This window comes from Lolium perenne, chromosome 1 (genome assembly GCF_019359855.2).
Source record: "Lolium perenne isolate Kyuss_39 chromosome 1, Kyuss_2.0, whole genome shotgun sequence".
Classification (NCBI taxonomy): Eukaryota; Viridiplantae; Streptophyta; class Magnoliopsida; order Poales; family Poaceae; genus Lolium; species Lolium perenne.
The window spans coordinates 232399143-232413750 of record NC_067244.2 but is presented as its reverse complement, the minus strand read 5'-3'; the positions used below and the strand labels follow the sequence as shown (position 1 = coordinate 232413750).

Here is a 14608-nt window from a genome sequence, read left to right as displayed (position 1 = left end):
CTCATACTTTTAGCAAATTATAAGATTTTCAAATTTTCAGGTTTAAGGTTTGGCAAAAAAAACTAAATTTTTTAAAAATAAATAAAAATAATACAAATTAAAAAGTTAATTTTATTTATTTATTCAACATTATTATTACATCATTACTTTTGTTTATTAAAAAAATTATTTGCAATACAAATAATAAAGAAGTGTGACATTGACCAACATGTTAATAGGATTGATATGATAGTAGTATCAACAACATGCGCGCGAAGCACTTGGAAGTGGGACGGAAAGGAACCCGGAAGTTAAGCGTGCTAGTGTTGGAGTAGTGTGAGGATGGGTGACCGACCGGGAAGTTTGACCAAGGGTAAGTAATTGACTAGAGATTAAGTGTAGTTAGAGACTAACGGAAATATTAGAAATTGTGAAAAAAGGGAGTGAAAAATAATTAGAAGAAAAATGGATAAAAAAAATTAAACGAAATAGCCTTTTTGTGAAAAAAAAAATAAAAAAAAAGATCACCAGCCCCGCGGGGACCTTTAGTACCGGTTCGTAAGGAACCGGTACTAAAGGTGGGAGGCCTTTAGTGCCGGATAATTAGTACCGGTTCCAAAACCGGTACTAAAGACCCTTTGGAACCGGTACTAAAGGGGGGTTTTTCTACTAGTGAGTGGTCTTTGTGCAAATTTTAGACAACCTCAGCTATTCTTAGCACATACAACCTACCAAACAATAGATGCACTCAACATATCTCGGTTGGCCCGACCTACCAAACATACAAGAAAATCTATGTTCAACCATGTTAGGGTCAGCTTGTATGAAGGCAGATAGTTGTTCTCTGTTGGACCGGGCTACCAAACACACCCACAGTGAACTAACGAGAGATATTCGTGTATAGGCTGAACCCCTCCACCCCACGAAGAAAACACTATACCATAGGTGTTGTGTCTCCATTGTAGACTTATGTGTGAAACCTTCACCGTCCTCTCAATATTTTCTTCCTTCCTCCTACGCCACCATCCCTTCTCTTCTGCACCGTAATCAACCTTTTGCTACAGAGAATCGCATTACCCTCCTTTCTGTTTGTCGTTGCCGCCATCATTAAAATGGAGTGACGTCGCACCCGATCAAAAACTCTTCTAGTTCGCATCCCTAAGGTCGTGTTTGGGTGGTGATGTGATCAGAAGCGCATATGAGGAAGGGCAAAACACTTCTACCAGGAGACGGCCGTGGGGAGGAAATCAATGCAGAGGATGGCTTGCTTCATTTATCTGCCATTTTTCTCTGTAGCAGAACCAAAACTTAGTTTTTGTTATAACGTGATATATGCTGCGGGTCGCTAGTATTTCGGTAACTGTTGGGATGGCAATTGTTTCCCCAGCAAACTTTATCATGTAGGTTAGGAGATCTTGGTTTTTTACTTTCCATCTTTTTCGTTTTTTAGCTCTAAGCATTGTATGGCTTATTTTCTAAGAAATAGAGCTAGGGAGTGATCCCTGTCGATCTAAAATAAAGGTCGTGTTTGGTACTGGAGTTTTGGTGGATTTAGTGGAGACAATCCTCACCAAATCTCATATCCCCACTTGTTCCCAAAAACATGTTTGGTTCTAGTGTATTAGTAGTTTAATCCCCTTTTTTATTTTCCCAAAATTGTAATGTATTTTCCCTAATGCCCATTATAGTATCACTACCTAGTGGAATGGGGTTCTATAGTAATTTGAGAGAATTAGGTGAAGTATGTGTTTCACCAAATCCCTTAGGGATTATCTCCAGCACTCGCCACTAAAACTCTAGTACTAAACATGCCCTAAGAAAATGCATAATCCATCCTTCCACTACATGGCCACCTCGACACCAGGAAACCCTCCTCCCTCTTCTTCCTCCTCATGTTGTCGATAAAAAATGTATTATCCCATCATGCAAATGTTTGCTCAGAAGATCATATGGAAAAGGGATTTTGCTAAACTAGTTATTGTGCTTTATCATTTTTCTCAAAAATTCAAGAATGTTATAATAAGGTACACCATCTTGCTAGTGATTTTATGAATTAGGATGCCTAGAATAAATAAATACAAATTTGATAACCAAGCCACTTTGCTCTGAAAGGCGATTTCCTTCAAAATTCTTATGAATGAAAATTTGGTCTTTCTACACTTTAGTGGACTAAATTTTTGTGTTTAAGACGATACCCAAAATTTAACAATATAAACATATAAGAATCTCAAACCACTTAGGTATAGCAAAACCGATTCAAGCTCTACGAAGTGATTTTAAAAATTATTCTACCAGAAAAATGCACTAGATCGAAAAGCTGATACCAGAATATGAATACCTTCGAGGGTCTAAATGTATAGAGCTAAGGTATTTAGACCCGAACCTGCGTTTGAACTTTGAACAGAAGAGGAGATCGACAAGAAAGCCCAACTGCAGGATTCTCCAGCTCTCGTCCTTCAACTCCGACCGGTCTAGCTAGAGTGCGCCGCTGCGCCCGCATTATTCTATCACGCCAACCAATGAATCCTGCTCTTCTCTCGCCGCCGCTGATCACCACCTCCCCCTCGACGCTCCGCACCGTCTCGACGGCGCCGTCTTCCCGCTGGTGCCGCCCCGCCCGGCCGTTGGCCTCCTCTGGGTCTGGGTTCGCGAGAGACCGGCGCCGGAGCGGGAGTATGCGGGGACGCAGGGGCCTCAGGATATATGCCTATACGGCGGAAGCTGAACAAGGGAGATCGGAGGAGGACGCGGTGGACGACTTCTACTCTGTTCTTGGCGTCGTAAGCGTTCCCGAACAATATTTCCTAATTTTGCACGTCTATTGATATCTATATTTCAAATGGAAAACTTAGTGTGATCTAAGTTAGAAATCACTTGAATAACTCGCCTCGCAGTGGCAAATTCAAAGCTCTTACTTTCGTGTGACATGCTCAGACCATGGGGAAATGATTATTTTTTAAACCTGAAGTCTATATTCAGATAATATTTCTTATACTGACTAGCAAACATACCCGTGCGTTGCTACGGGAAAGAATATTATTTTCATAAAATAATTTAGATGAAAAATACTCTATATTATTTCTATTTTCATGCAACTCGAATATAGGAAAATGCTAGACCTGATAATTTGCATAGAAAACATGCATGTCCAATTGTGCATGCAACAACATCATCGAAAATAAATATTTCAAATAAGACTAACCTGCATATATACTGCATATATATACACGTCTCTCGTTCACCATGTTTATCGTGCATCCGCCTATTAAGTAGACTGGACTTAGAGCAACTCCGCCGCCGCCCGCACCAAAAGTCCGATGAACACACCAAATCAGCGCCATGTCTTCCCGTTGTGGCAACTTCGGGGTTGGGAGAGGGTGATGCGGAGGCTGGGCATCTGTAAGCAGGTGGAGCGGCGCAGGGTTGTCGCGCTCATCAAAGCGCACATAGCCAGGGAGAGGGAGGAGGCGCTCATCAAGCTCGAGCCGACGGACCTCATCGACCTCTCCTATAGGATTGATGTCGTCGCCACCCCAGCGCCACCAGGCCCTAAAGCTCCTGCCGAGGAAGCTCGATTTCGGTCTAGGTAACAGCCACGCTCCTCCGTAGCTTTTGGATCGCTGCATATGTGTGTTAATTAAGTTAATTAAGTCTGGATCGCTCGCGCCATACTATCTATGATTAAACTCGTGTTCTTGTTTGAATTTTGCCGCGAGTGCAAAACTTCAAAATTTCAGTTTCAGTTTTACCGTATTCGATCTACGCCAACGAGTTCGAACCAAGTTTAACTTCTTCGATCTGCGCCAACGAATTCGAACCTGCAAATTTTGTTTTCAGTCGCCTGTGCTCCGCTTTTTCAGTTTGCATGTTTACGTGATCCGTTAGAGTGGCTCTTACATGTTAACCTACATATGTAGACCATGTTTATCATGCATCCATCTATTAAGTAGACTGGACAAAATATTTAGTAATAACCAATAGTAGGTCTTCTATAAGCAGTCAGACATGATTTCTTTGTGCCTACGTGCATCAACAGTTTGTGCAAAATCGATAAGACGAATCCTGCTGCTATGCTACGTAAGTACGTATACCGTAAAAATAAAAGAAGTAGGAGACGGACATGAGCTTATCAGTAACTATCAGAAAGGTGAAGGACAAAATTGAGAAAGCACCAAAGAATAAGGTTCTTCTCCCGTGCACTTCAGAACGCCAGATATGTTAATTTGGGATCAAATTTGTTCAATTCCTGCCTAATCTTTTTCACCTACGGGAAGGGAGATGCAAAACAAAGGTCGTCTCCTCCGGCGAACGGCCTGTGAGAATATCCAGGATGACCCTGAAGTCGCGCTTGTCCTGCAAATCCATACCCACGCCGCCTCCTGGGATATGCCAATCTCTCTTTATGCGTCCGAATTTCCTCTTGCTCCTACATATAGACACCAACCAGAGGAGCTAACTTCTCCCCCGTCCGCAAGCGTGCGAGGCCCCTGCTGCTATTTCTCCAATGGCGATAGGTCTGGACCTCGTCCACAACAACTCGGGCCGGAGAGCCTGCGCGTTCACCAGGTCGTGTGGCCGGTATCCCACGACTCCTCCAGAAACATAGATTGCCCAGGCCAGCGCTTGCACGCCGGGACAGCTGCAGCGCGGGCCTGAATTCTAGCTAGATCTCGGCACTGGGATCTCACTGGCCGTGGCGTATTTTTCGAAAAGACAAACGACGCGCTATGTGGAGCAGGGAAGCAGGCAGCAACCTTGAGCGGCGTGGAGCTGAGGCCGGCACGGTGGGCAAGGGTGGTGTGGTCGGGGACGGAAGCCCGGGCGGCGCAGTGGAGGAAGGAACCACCAAAGGGCGACGCAGTCGATCTTTTTTTAAAATCTTTTTTGCCGACGACGCGAACCGTTATATGATTTTTGCGGTGGCAGGGTCTGTAAATTCGATAGAAAAGCATGGGTAATAAAAAACGGACGACGGAAACCCTTTTTGCTTTATTATTTGGTATATAGATTTGCATTGGGATAATGGATTTGTTGCTTATATGTATAACACATTAACTCCTGATTCTTGCACCACCAGATGCCAGATGCAACCACGGAGGAAATCAAGAAAGCCTACTACAGTTGCATGAAGACGTGCCACCCTGACCTCAGTGGAGACGACCCTGATGTGACGAACTTCTGCATGTTCGTCAACGAGGTTTACACGGTAGGGGAATTCAGTAATGTTTTGGTTTTTTTTTTTTGGATGCGAATACACATTTTTCCCTTGAATTTTCCTGGTTTTGCATTGGAATGGCCTCTGTTCACAAAGCTAACAAGAGGTGTGTTTTACTGAAGAGCAGGTTCTGACCGATCCGGTACAGCGTGCCGTGTATGATGAGCTCCATGGCTATGCAGCAACGGCCGCCAACCCTTTCTTTAATGACAGTGCGCCCAAGGATCACGTCTTTGTTGACGAGTTTACCTGTATAGGTAATGATATGTTGGTAACTGTTCCCTATGACCAGAAGTTTCTGTTTGGATCTGCCTCAGGGGGTCGGTGTATATTAATTTTATCTTCTTCATGTCGGTTCAGGATGCAAGATTTGTGCCAATGTGTGCCCCAATGTGTTTGAAATTGAGGAGGACTTTGGGAGGTCAAGAGTCTGCTCCCAGACAGGTAGCCCGGAGCTAATTCAGGATGCCATTGATAGTTGGTGAGAATACAAAGCCGACCATATCACTAGATGTTCAGAATTATTTGACTGAACGTGTTATAGACATTTCTTGATATAGTGCACATGCTAAGGTTGTTGAACTGAACTCACTCATATTTTCATTTCCAGCCCAGTTGACTGCATTCACTGGACTTCTGCTGCACAACTTTCACTCCTTGAAAATGAAATGCGAAGAATAGAAAGGGTAAATGTAAGCTATTTTCTTTCATATATATATATACTTTTACATCTAGCCTACCACAACTTTTTTGGTAATAAAAGGCTTTGATGTTGTTGTTGATATATTTGTACATCTCTGTGATCATATAAACCTTGCAATTTTTTAGGACCATGTAGTTCGCTTAGGTAGCAAAAGGTGTATTATTGTCAGAACTAAATAAAAGCATAAAACACAAATTTCCTGTATTTGTCAGATATATTATTTCAGTAAACTGCGATTTTTAGTATATTAATGGCGGTCTCTAATTTTGGGCAGGTTGGGCTGATGAATGCTGGGATGGGAGTTTCAGTCAACGTATTTAGAATGGTAATAGTCTCTTCATTCATGTAATTTTATTTGCTTATCTAATTTACTCTCAATGCATGCTCCCGAAGTTATAGATTCCTTCTCAATTTTAAGGGCTTCAGCTTACCATAGTACAGGCCTGTAGATATTGCATGCTTACTATGCTGTTATATTTATTTTTTATTAAGATATATTGTATTTGGCAGGCAAGCATACGTTGGGAAAAGAGACAAGCAAAAGTCTTGGTATAATTTCTTCCCCACAGTTCATCTTTATAATGTCATATGTCCTTTAGAATCTGATGATCATTTCCCTCTTTCATATATTGGACCAGAACTGAAAATGAGCCTGTAGTTTGGAAATGAAAACTACAACTATTTTTATTTATAGATGGGTCTATTTTTGCAGGAAAGAATCAGAACACGGATGATCAACCAGAAGAATTCAGACCCGAATAGCTCTTGGAGTGATATCTGGGGGTCCTCAACACGGTACCAAAGCAATGGTAATGCTACTATACATATCATACCATAGAAAATGTGCTTCTCCTTTTTCTGAAGATAAGAGTTGTCAAAAGACAATTTTGTGTTTTACAGTCAACTGGTTATTGATATTGCTAAATTTCATTTGATTATCTAACACTGTCAGATGAAGAAGCAGCAGAGAGAGCGAACAGAGCGGCGAGGGCAGCTAAGCGATGGAGACAATACTCAAGAGAAGGCACTGACAAGTCTCCGAGATACAAACTTCCAGAGGCGGTGGGCAAAGATGAGTAATAACAGAACAGAGGAACATTTAATTTATCCTGGTTCCTGTACATAGTTGGATCCCATTTCGTTACCTTTGTAGACTGACGGTGTGCAGTGATAGTTGATATGTAGTTTGCTATCTCTACCTGATTGGGCCCCTCAGGCCCCTCAAAGATCCTCATTTTTCATCTGTACATCGGTGGTCAGGATGTTAATGACTATAGTGTACGGAAACAGAGCTGTAAGCATTCAAAATGTGAAGGAAGCAGCATATACTTTGCATTGGTCATCGGCAACTGTAGATCCTAGAGAGCCATACTCTCTTGTGTGTATGTTTGTGCAGATGAATTCCGGGGCAAATTTCCTTTGGCAGCAGCCCGCCCGGTAACCTTGCCCAGCAAAGGAAACCTTGCACGGGTGTTGGATGGCGGCGGCATCTGCCAAAGGAAACCTTGCCCAGCAATTCAGCTGCACATCTTTCTCATCATACTACTAACTATGAGGAGCACAGAGGTTCATATGAGGAGCACAGAGGTTAGTGGCCAGAGGGCATGGTTCATTTATACCCGATGTTGTCCTGCAACCTGCATGACGAAAGGCAGAGCAATGCCTCTGAGGTAGTTACGCACGACCTTTTCATGCCCCTGCTGCAAAGACACAATGAGGATCAGACTGAGGATATACCTCAGGATAATGCCCGGTCTGGGCCTCATGAAAGGCTTAATACGGACCAGGAGAGTGCTCATTGCAAATTGGCAACGCATGCGTGAGTTTCCATGCTTATGTCGTCCATGCGGTCCAGACGTGAATGTAAAGAAGCTGCCTCTGATACCTGGTAAGAAATCTCGTTGGGTTATCTTCATCTGCTTCAATCGGTACAACACTACAACAATACTAGCCTCTATTTGTACCACCACGTAATTGCAGATTTCGTACAGAGTGAGCTGGATACTGGCCTGTCAAAAAGCAAAGCATCTATACCAGCTGCTTTGCAAGACATGCTCTGCAGAGTTATTCCCCTGAGACCACTGGCATAAACAGAGATCATACCAAGAATGGTGAGGGATACTAGTATAGGATATCCAAGAGCATGTTCTTTGAGGGTTCTTTAATAAGTTCCTCCATTTCGCGGAGACTCGTCCACGCTCTTCTTCGATTTGGTTGTTGTGATGCGCTCCTAGCATACGACCTAACCTCGGTGTCACATGTATCACCAAAAGAGTAATACAATCATGCTCCGATATTGGGTATGCGCATGTATCATCAAAAGAGTGATACAATCATGCTCTGATACGCCTCACTCTTCTCAAAATTTATAGAGAGATACAATCATGCTCTGATATTGGGTATGCACATGTATCACGAAAAGAGGGGTTTTTTCTCTCTCGAATAAAACATGTAGAATTTACATGCCATGTACGTGCGATCTCTGAAGTCACGCACAATACTGTGAAGTCAGATGTGTGGGAGTTGTCACGTAGGATTTATTTCGTGAGGTGCCGATAATAATTTCCTCATGTCTTGAACGCGTATGTCATTTACGTGTTCTTGTCAGTGGTATTTCTGAACTTTTTTTTTTGGTCGGTGGTATTTCTGAACTTGTTTGCTCTATAGCTTGTTTCTGGCTTGCTGTTTGAGTTTACTTAATTTAAAATCAGGCGTATTGCATTTCTTCCAAATAAAATAAACACCGAACCACAAAGCTGCAATTTTACGTTTCGGGAGTTCTTTGTCCAAACAACCTCTAAAATCTGAACTTGTTAGAAGTCATATTTTTGTTATCATATATAAGTCTTCCTTTCGCGGAACACTTTGCCTTTGTAGTGGATTACATGGTATTCTTGAGTGGTCATTTTGTCCAGATAAATGGAATCCGATGCAGCAAGCCATTGTTCGTCTTTATCAACATTTTTAGTTTAACTCTTTAAAGCCACCAATTGCTTATTCACTTTTAATGAGTGTAAAATTTGGTATCGTCCAAGCTATGTTGTATCTATCAATATATCTACCAAACAGTACTACATTTCTTCACTACCAAGTTATCGGGAAATTTAAGGTGAATATGTACTCTAGCCAATACTTCGGTAGACGTGTGACTCATAATTCTGTTAATTGTTCACTTGTTTTTGTTATGGATCTTTGTAATTTACAACACATATGTGGTTCGACCGTCTCTGGGTTTTCTTAATTTGAAATGTGGGGTAATCCAATTTTTGTGAACTAAACAAATAATGAACATTCATAGTTTGTTACCAAGATGTGGTGTTGCAATGATTTGGGGAATTCCATATCAGTCAAAATGTCTTTCCAATTTTAACTTAGAAGCTGCCTTTTCCTTTAAGCTTATGCATGTCATCCTCTTCGAGAACACTGTCATTTCAGTGGAGTACATGCCATTCTTCATTGGATATTTCTGGTTAGACAAATAGAACTAGATGGGTCATGTGGCTATTCAACGTGAAAAAACTACATCTCTTATCACAGTTCATTCTTCATCTTAATATTTTTTTAGCTTCTTAAAATAAGCATGGCGCATCTTAATTTATTATGAGTTCGTAACATTTTGCATTTACCAAACATATTTGTGGTCTTTGTTTATCTGTCTATCAACCAAACGTACGACTTTCCCTCTACGACCACACATGTCAGTTAAGGTTAATATCTACTCCGTACACTTTCATGGAATGATTAATTTCACACCTACTTGTCTGACATAATGTGCATTCTTTCCCTCTACATATGCTCGAGATCAAACACATACCATGCAATAAGTGACCCATGTAGTGAAACTAGCTGATGAATCCGCTTATCCGCATACTTTTTTCGTGTCGATGGTGTGTTGGATTTTGTCATCCCTTCCCGCCCAAGTTTCACATCTTTGAGCGAAATAAAAAATTTGAGGGAAATGTGATCATCCCTTCGGAATTAGCAACATTGAGGAAAAAAATATAAACTTCAGTGTTGTGCGAATCTACAAGTCGGGACTTTGATCTAACCAACGAGAAATCTCAATCTTGAGCATTATATCTCTTGTAGATTCCTTATTTCCCTCTCTTTGATTGATCATATGTGTTGTATCATGCCTTTGTCAAATCCTTCAGTTAAAATCGGATGAATATAAGATGACCTGTGATAAACAAGTTATCAGATGAAACCCGGTACTCACATGGGTAGCTACACACCCCTTCCCGAGCCAACATGTGTCCCTTCAGTCAAACCTTATTATCCACTCCCACCTCTTACTGTGTCCGTACTTAAGGGTGGATTAAGATTAGCGCTCCCCCTCCATCGAACTCCCCTCCCCCAAATCAAAAAACGGAAGAAGCGAGGTGGTGACCGGCTGATTCCCAAATCGAACTCGCCATACACCGTCGTTGTCAATTGGAGAGCAGCGGAGGCACGTCCGCGTCATCTATCTCGCGGCCGGTGGTAAGGCGCCTGGACGGGGTGGCAGCTTGGCGCTTGGGGCTCCATGACGAATAGGGGCGGAGTTGAACGATGATTGCCGGCGGTAAGCCGTCTAAGCTGGTCGCCGCCGCTGTGAGCTGCGCACAAACACGATGACTCTCCAACACGATTTCTGCATCGTTTCCGCGTCGAGCTCCGCCTCTCCGCATCGAGCGTGCAGGTCCCACGGTTCGCGCAGATCGAGAAGACGCCCTCCGTCACGAGCGGATTCGACCGTCGCTCTTCCTAATTCCCACCACCGCCGCTCCCCACTAGCCGCGCCGGCCTTCACTTAGCTTGAGCCGCTGCACCCGCCGCTGATTCCTTCTGACGCGGGCGCTCCGCTCGGCCCCCTGTCCCGCACCTGCTGCAGGTAGGGGCTCCGCTCCGCAGCAGGCTCCGCCAAGACGCGCTTGACGGCGGCGGCTCGGCTGATGCGCGCTCAGCGGTGGCCTCCTCTTAATTTCTCGTCGCCGGTGGCCTTCCCGCATCGAGTGCAGAAAGCTCCCTCGTGCTCCTCTGCGGCGGCAATTTGAGAGACCAGGCAGGCACCCTGTCGCACCCAGGCATCCAAGGAGGGGATTCATAGGGCGGGGGCGGCGTCGGCGCCGCTGCTGGTCGTCGGCGCCGCTGCTGGTCGTCGGCGCCGCTGCTGGTCGACGGCCGCCGCGCGAGGTTGGGAAATATGTGAGGAGACGCGGACGGAGGTAGGAGACATGTGACAGGTCGGGTCGTTCAGGTGTTTAGGTGGGGGATTTTCTCTCGCATTTTTTTTGTTTGGTTTAACCACAATGATTAGCCAATAGCTACAAAACACGGTCAACAGGCGAGGGTACCAGGACGGAATCTCAACGCAGATCCGATGGCAACCACCGCATGCGTAGCTACCCATGTGAGTACCAAATCCACTCTCAACAAGTTATTGCAGTACCAAGCGGACTAGTTGGAAGGTATTTCGTAAGTTATTTTTTCACTGAAAATTGGGACATTTGGATAACGGTTTAATAAACAGGTTTTTGTTAGCATCGTGATACATGAGACCAGATATGCTATTATAATTGCACAAGATTCATCCGGGAGTGATGGTTTGGCTCTTGGATGCATATGCTCCATTAATTTTTTAAATGCATCTTTGATACATTTTGAAATGTTAAAAAAGTTCAAATTAAAAGTTTGCGTGTGGATCTTCACATGTTATGTGCGCACAAAGTCTTTCCAAGAAAAATCGACTTGTAGTTTGGGTTGTGTAAAAAAGGTAAAATTATGTGCTAAAAAAAGGCTTCTTATGAGAGATGTTTTATTCTTTTTACGTTGACCATAAAAAATATCGGTATTTCGCGAAACTTTATTAACGTAAATAGATTATCGAGATGTACATGTGAAATTTTTTGTTGGAATGTTTCGACAGCTAGAAATATTTTTTTTGGGTGGAGGGAACATACGCACCCGAGAGCTGAATGGAATTTCTGTGATTCATCTTCTTTTACGGTTAAAGGGGAGTAGGAGTCTTGACAATAGCGTCCTACTTTTCCCTTCTGCCTCGCATCACCACCAAGTTGAAATGGTCGTGCCTGCTTTGCATTGAAATGGGGGTGTGTGGAATGGACCGATCGGGTGCAGCTTGGGGTGTAGGATGAGATCCAAGGGTACATGGCGACAGCGGGCAACACTTTGTTTGATGACAGTGCGCCCAAGGATCACATGTTCATTGATGAGCTTACCTGCATAGGTATTGGTGATTTTTTTTTATATATAGAAACAAAGGTTTTGTTTCCAATTTTTTCCGTTGAGATTTGTTGTATTTTGTCTTGGTCACGTCATTTCAGGATATAAAATCTGTGTGAAGCGTGCCCCAATTTCTTCGAAATTTAGGAGGACTTCCGGAGGTCAAGAATCTACTGCCAGATGGGTAACATAGAGATAATTCACGATGCTATTGATAGCGGGTGAGAATACAAAGGCCACCATAATGTTTATTTGATAGTTAGGAGCATATGTTATGTAAATTATGTCTGTCGCTATATTGAAGTGTTCTTGCAAAGCTGTTCAGATTTTGTGTTATTGAGTTTTTATTTTTGAGAAGGGGATGAACTCGGTCTCTGCATCAATAGATGCACACAACCTGCTTTTAATACTTAGTTCATTATTCAATATATTACATCTCAAAGATTATATAAGGTCGATATATGAATCAACCGTCAAAATTGATAGATATAATGGGACTAAATACGCTTCAATCTGCTTCTATGTTGCCAAACAGCTCGACCATAGGTATCTTGAACGACCGTCAACAGACGGTTGCATCTAGCAGCCATAAATTCCCGTTAGTTCGACATGAGTAGACTTTTTTTTTTTGAACACAGACATGAGTACACATGACTAGAGCTGGATCCAGTGAACACCCATATGAAAAACCTATAATTTTACTTCTTTGTATGATCTTGCAAACCTTTGGCAGTTTCTTAGGACCTTGTAGTTCATTTTCTAAGCAAAAAGGGTATTATTCACTGAAAGTGAGCTAGAAAAATGGATGTACAATCTAGCCACCCAAATTCAAGTCCCCGCGAATGTAGATTTAGATTTTTATTATTTTAAAAAAATCACTTTACGTAGGAGCTTCCCCTACCGTATTTCTTTTAGAAAAACTGTCCGAAATAAAGGTATACACAAGAAATTTAGTATATTTACCTGATTCCTTATTTCAGATTGTAATTGTTATTTTCAGCATATTAACTGTGGTTTCCAATTTTGGGCAGGTTAGGCTGATGAGTGCTGGGACGGGAGATGGTAAATAGTCTCTTCATTCGTGATTCTCTATGTATGCTCCCGGAATTATATAATTCATGTATGTCCATCTCAAACTTGAGGTGTTCAGGCTACTAGAGAGCAAATGCAATGCAGTTCTTTCAAGGACCTACAAAATAGATATTGTATAATTTTATACGCTTTAATGTACTTTGTAGTAAGGTATTTTCTATTTGGCAGGCAAGTGTACGTTGAGAAAAGAGACAAACAAAGGTCTACGTATAATCCCTTCCCTTTTATTCATCTTTATAATGACATGTACCCTTGAGAATTTCATGATAATTTTAACATGGACCATTACCTCGCAAAGAAACTAAAATAATATATATTTTGTTATAGTCATAGACGCACAGTCAATCTATCAAGGACCAAGCGATAACAGCATGATGATAACATCGACATTTGTTAACGCAGTTCCGCAAACATGCCAACTCTGAGGAGCATGACTACGGGTGATCCTCCTCATGATACCGCAACATTTGGCCGCCTTGGGCACCATCACGCAGCCAGATCCCCTTACGCTGTTGCTGCTATCAAGTCATCATATGTTACATTGTATGGCAACCTCTCACATTATATAGGATGTTCATGTTACATGAGTTTGACTTCAACACTACTCATACCTATCCACACATAATACAACTCAGAATCCTAACGTAACCTAACTTGTACATAAATATTTGACACATACAGAAACAGAAAAGAATCAGAGTATGGATGTTTAACCAGAAGAATTCAGACACAAGTAGCTCATGGAGTGATATCTAGGGCTCCCAAGCGCGGTTCCACAAGCAATAGTAATGCTACTACAGATAGCATGTTTGCATCTCTTGTGCTGAAGAAAATAAAGTTGTGAAAATAAATGTCTATATTTTACCCGTCAATTGATTATTGTATTTCTCAATCTGATTGCATTCTTCTAATACTGTTAGAGGAGGAAGCTTCGAAGAACGCGATTAGAGCGGCTAGAGGACACGTACAAACAAAAAAAATCAAACCAAAACAGGTAAATCTTGGCACTTTATTAAAAATTCCAGAACTAAAACTAAAAACTAAGTCTCTTGTTACAGCAAGACGACACAAAGAAAATCAAAAATAAAAACAACCGGGTTGCCTCCCGTAAAGCGTTTTGTTTATAGCCATGTAGCTAGGCTTACTTACTTGGTGTTTATGATAGACGAAACTCATGAGGGAGCTTGAACTTTGGTGTGTCCCTCTTCCTTGGGAAGTGTTCCATGCACAATACCAGGATCCCATGGTACTCTCAAGCCAATAAAAATAATAGAGAAGTTGAAACCTGGTAGAGAGAAAAACAAAACACAAAAGTAATAACAACGAAGTCTAACTTTGTTTCTATGGATTGGAAAAGTATATAAGTGAATAGAAATAAGTAGAAATTTTCCAAT

The 14608-nt window shown here is 42.1% G+C and overlaps 1 protein-coding gene across 2 annotated transcripts; it reads left to right on the top strand.

The window, feature by feature from the left end:
- Positions 1-2387: 2387 nt before the first annotated feature.
- On the top strand, positions 2388-7239 carry LOC127326209 (chaperone protein dnaJ C76, chloroplastic-like). 2 transcript variants are annotated; one of them, XM_051353078.1, is made up of 9 exons: positions 2388-2759; positions 5057-5185; positions 5322-5451; positions 5555-5675; positions 5805-5880; positions 6172-6222; positions 6408-6446; positions 6610-6706; positions 6850-7239. In XM_051353078.1, the coding sequence occupies exons 1-9, from the start codon at positions 2499-2501 to the stop codon at positions 6975-6977; spliced, it is 1032 nt and encodes a 343-aa protein (XP_051209038.1). In that variant the 5' UTR covers positions 2388-2498; the 3' UTR covers positions 6978-7239. The 2 variants fall into 2 exon arrangements, with proteins under 2 accessions (XP_051209038.1, XP_051209036.1); XM_051353076.1 differs by having other exon boundaries at positions 5805-5886.
- Positions 7240-14608: the final 7369 nt, after the last annotated feature.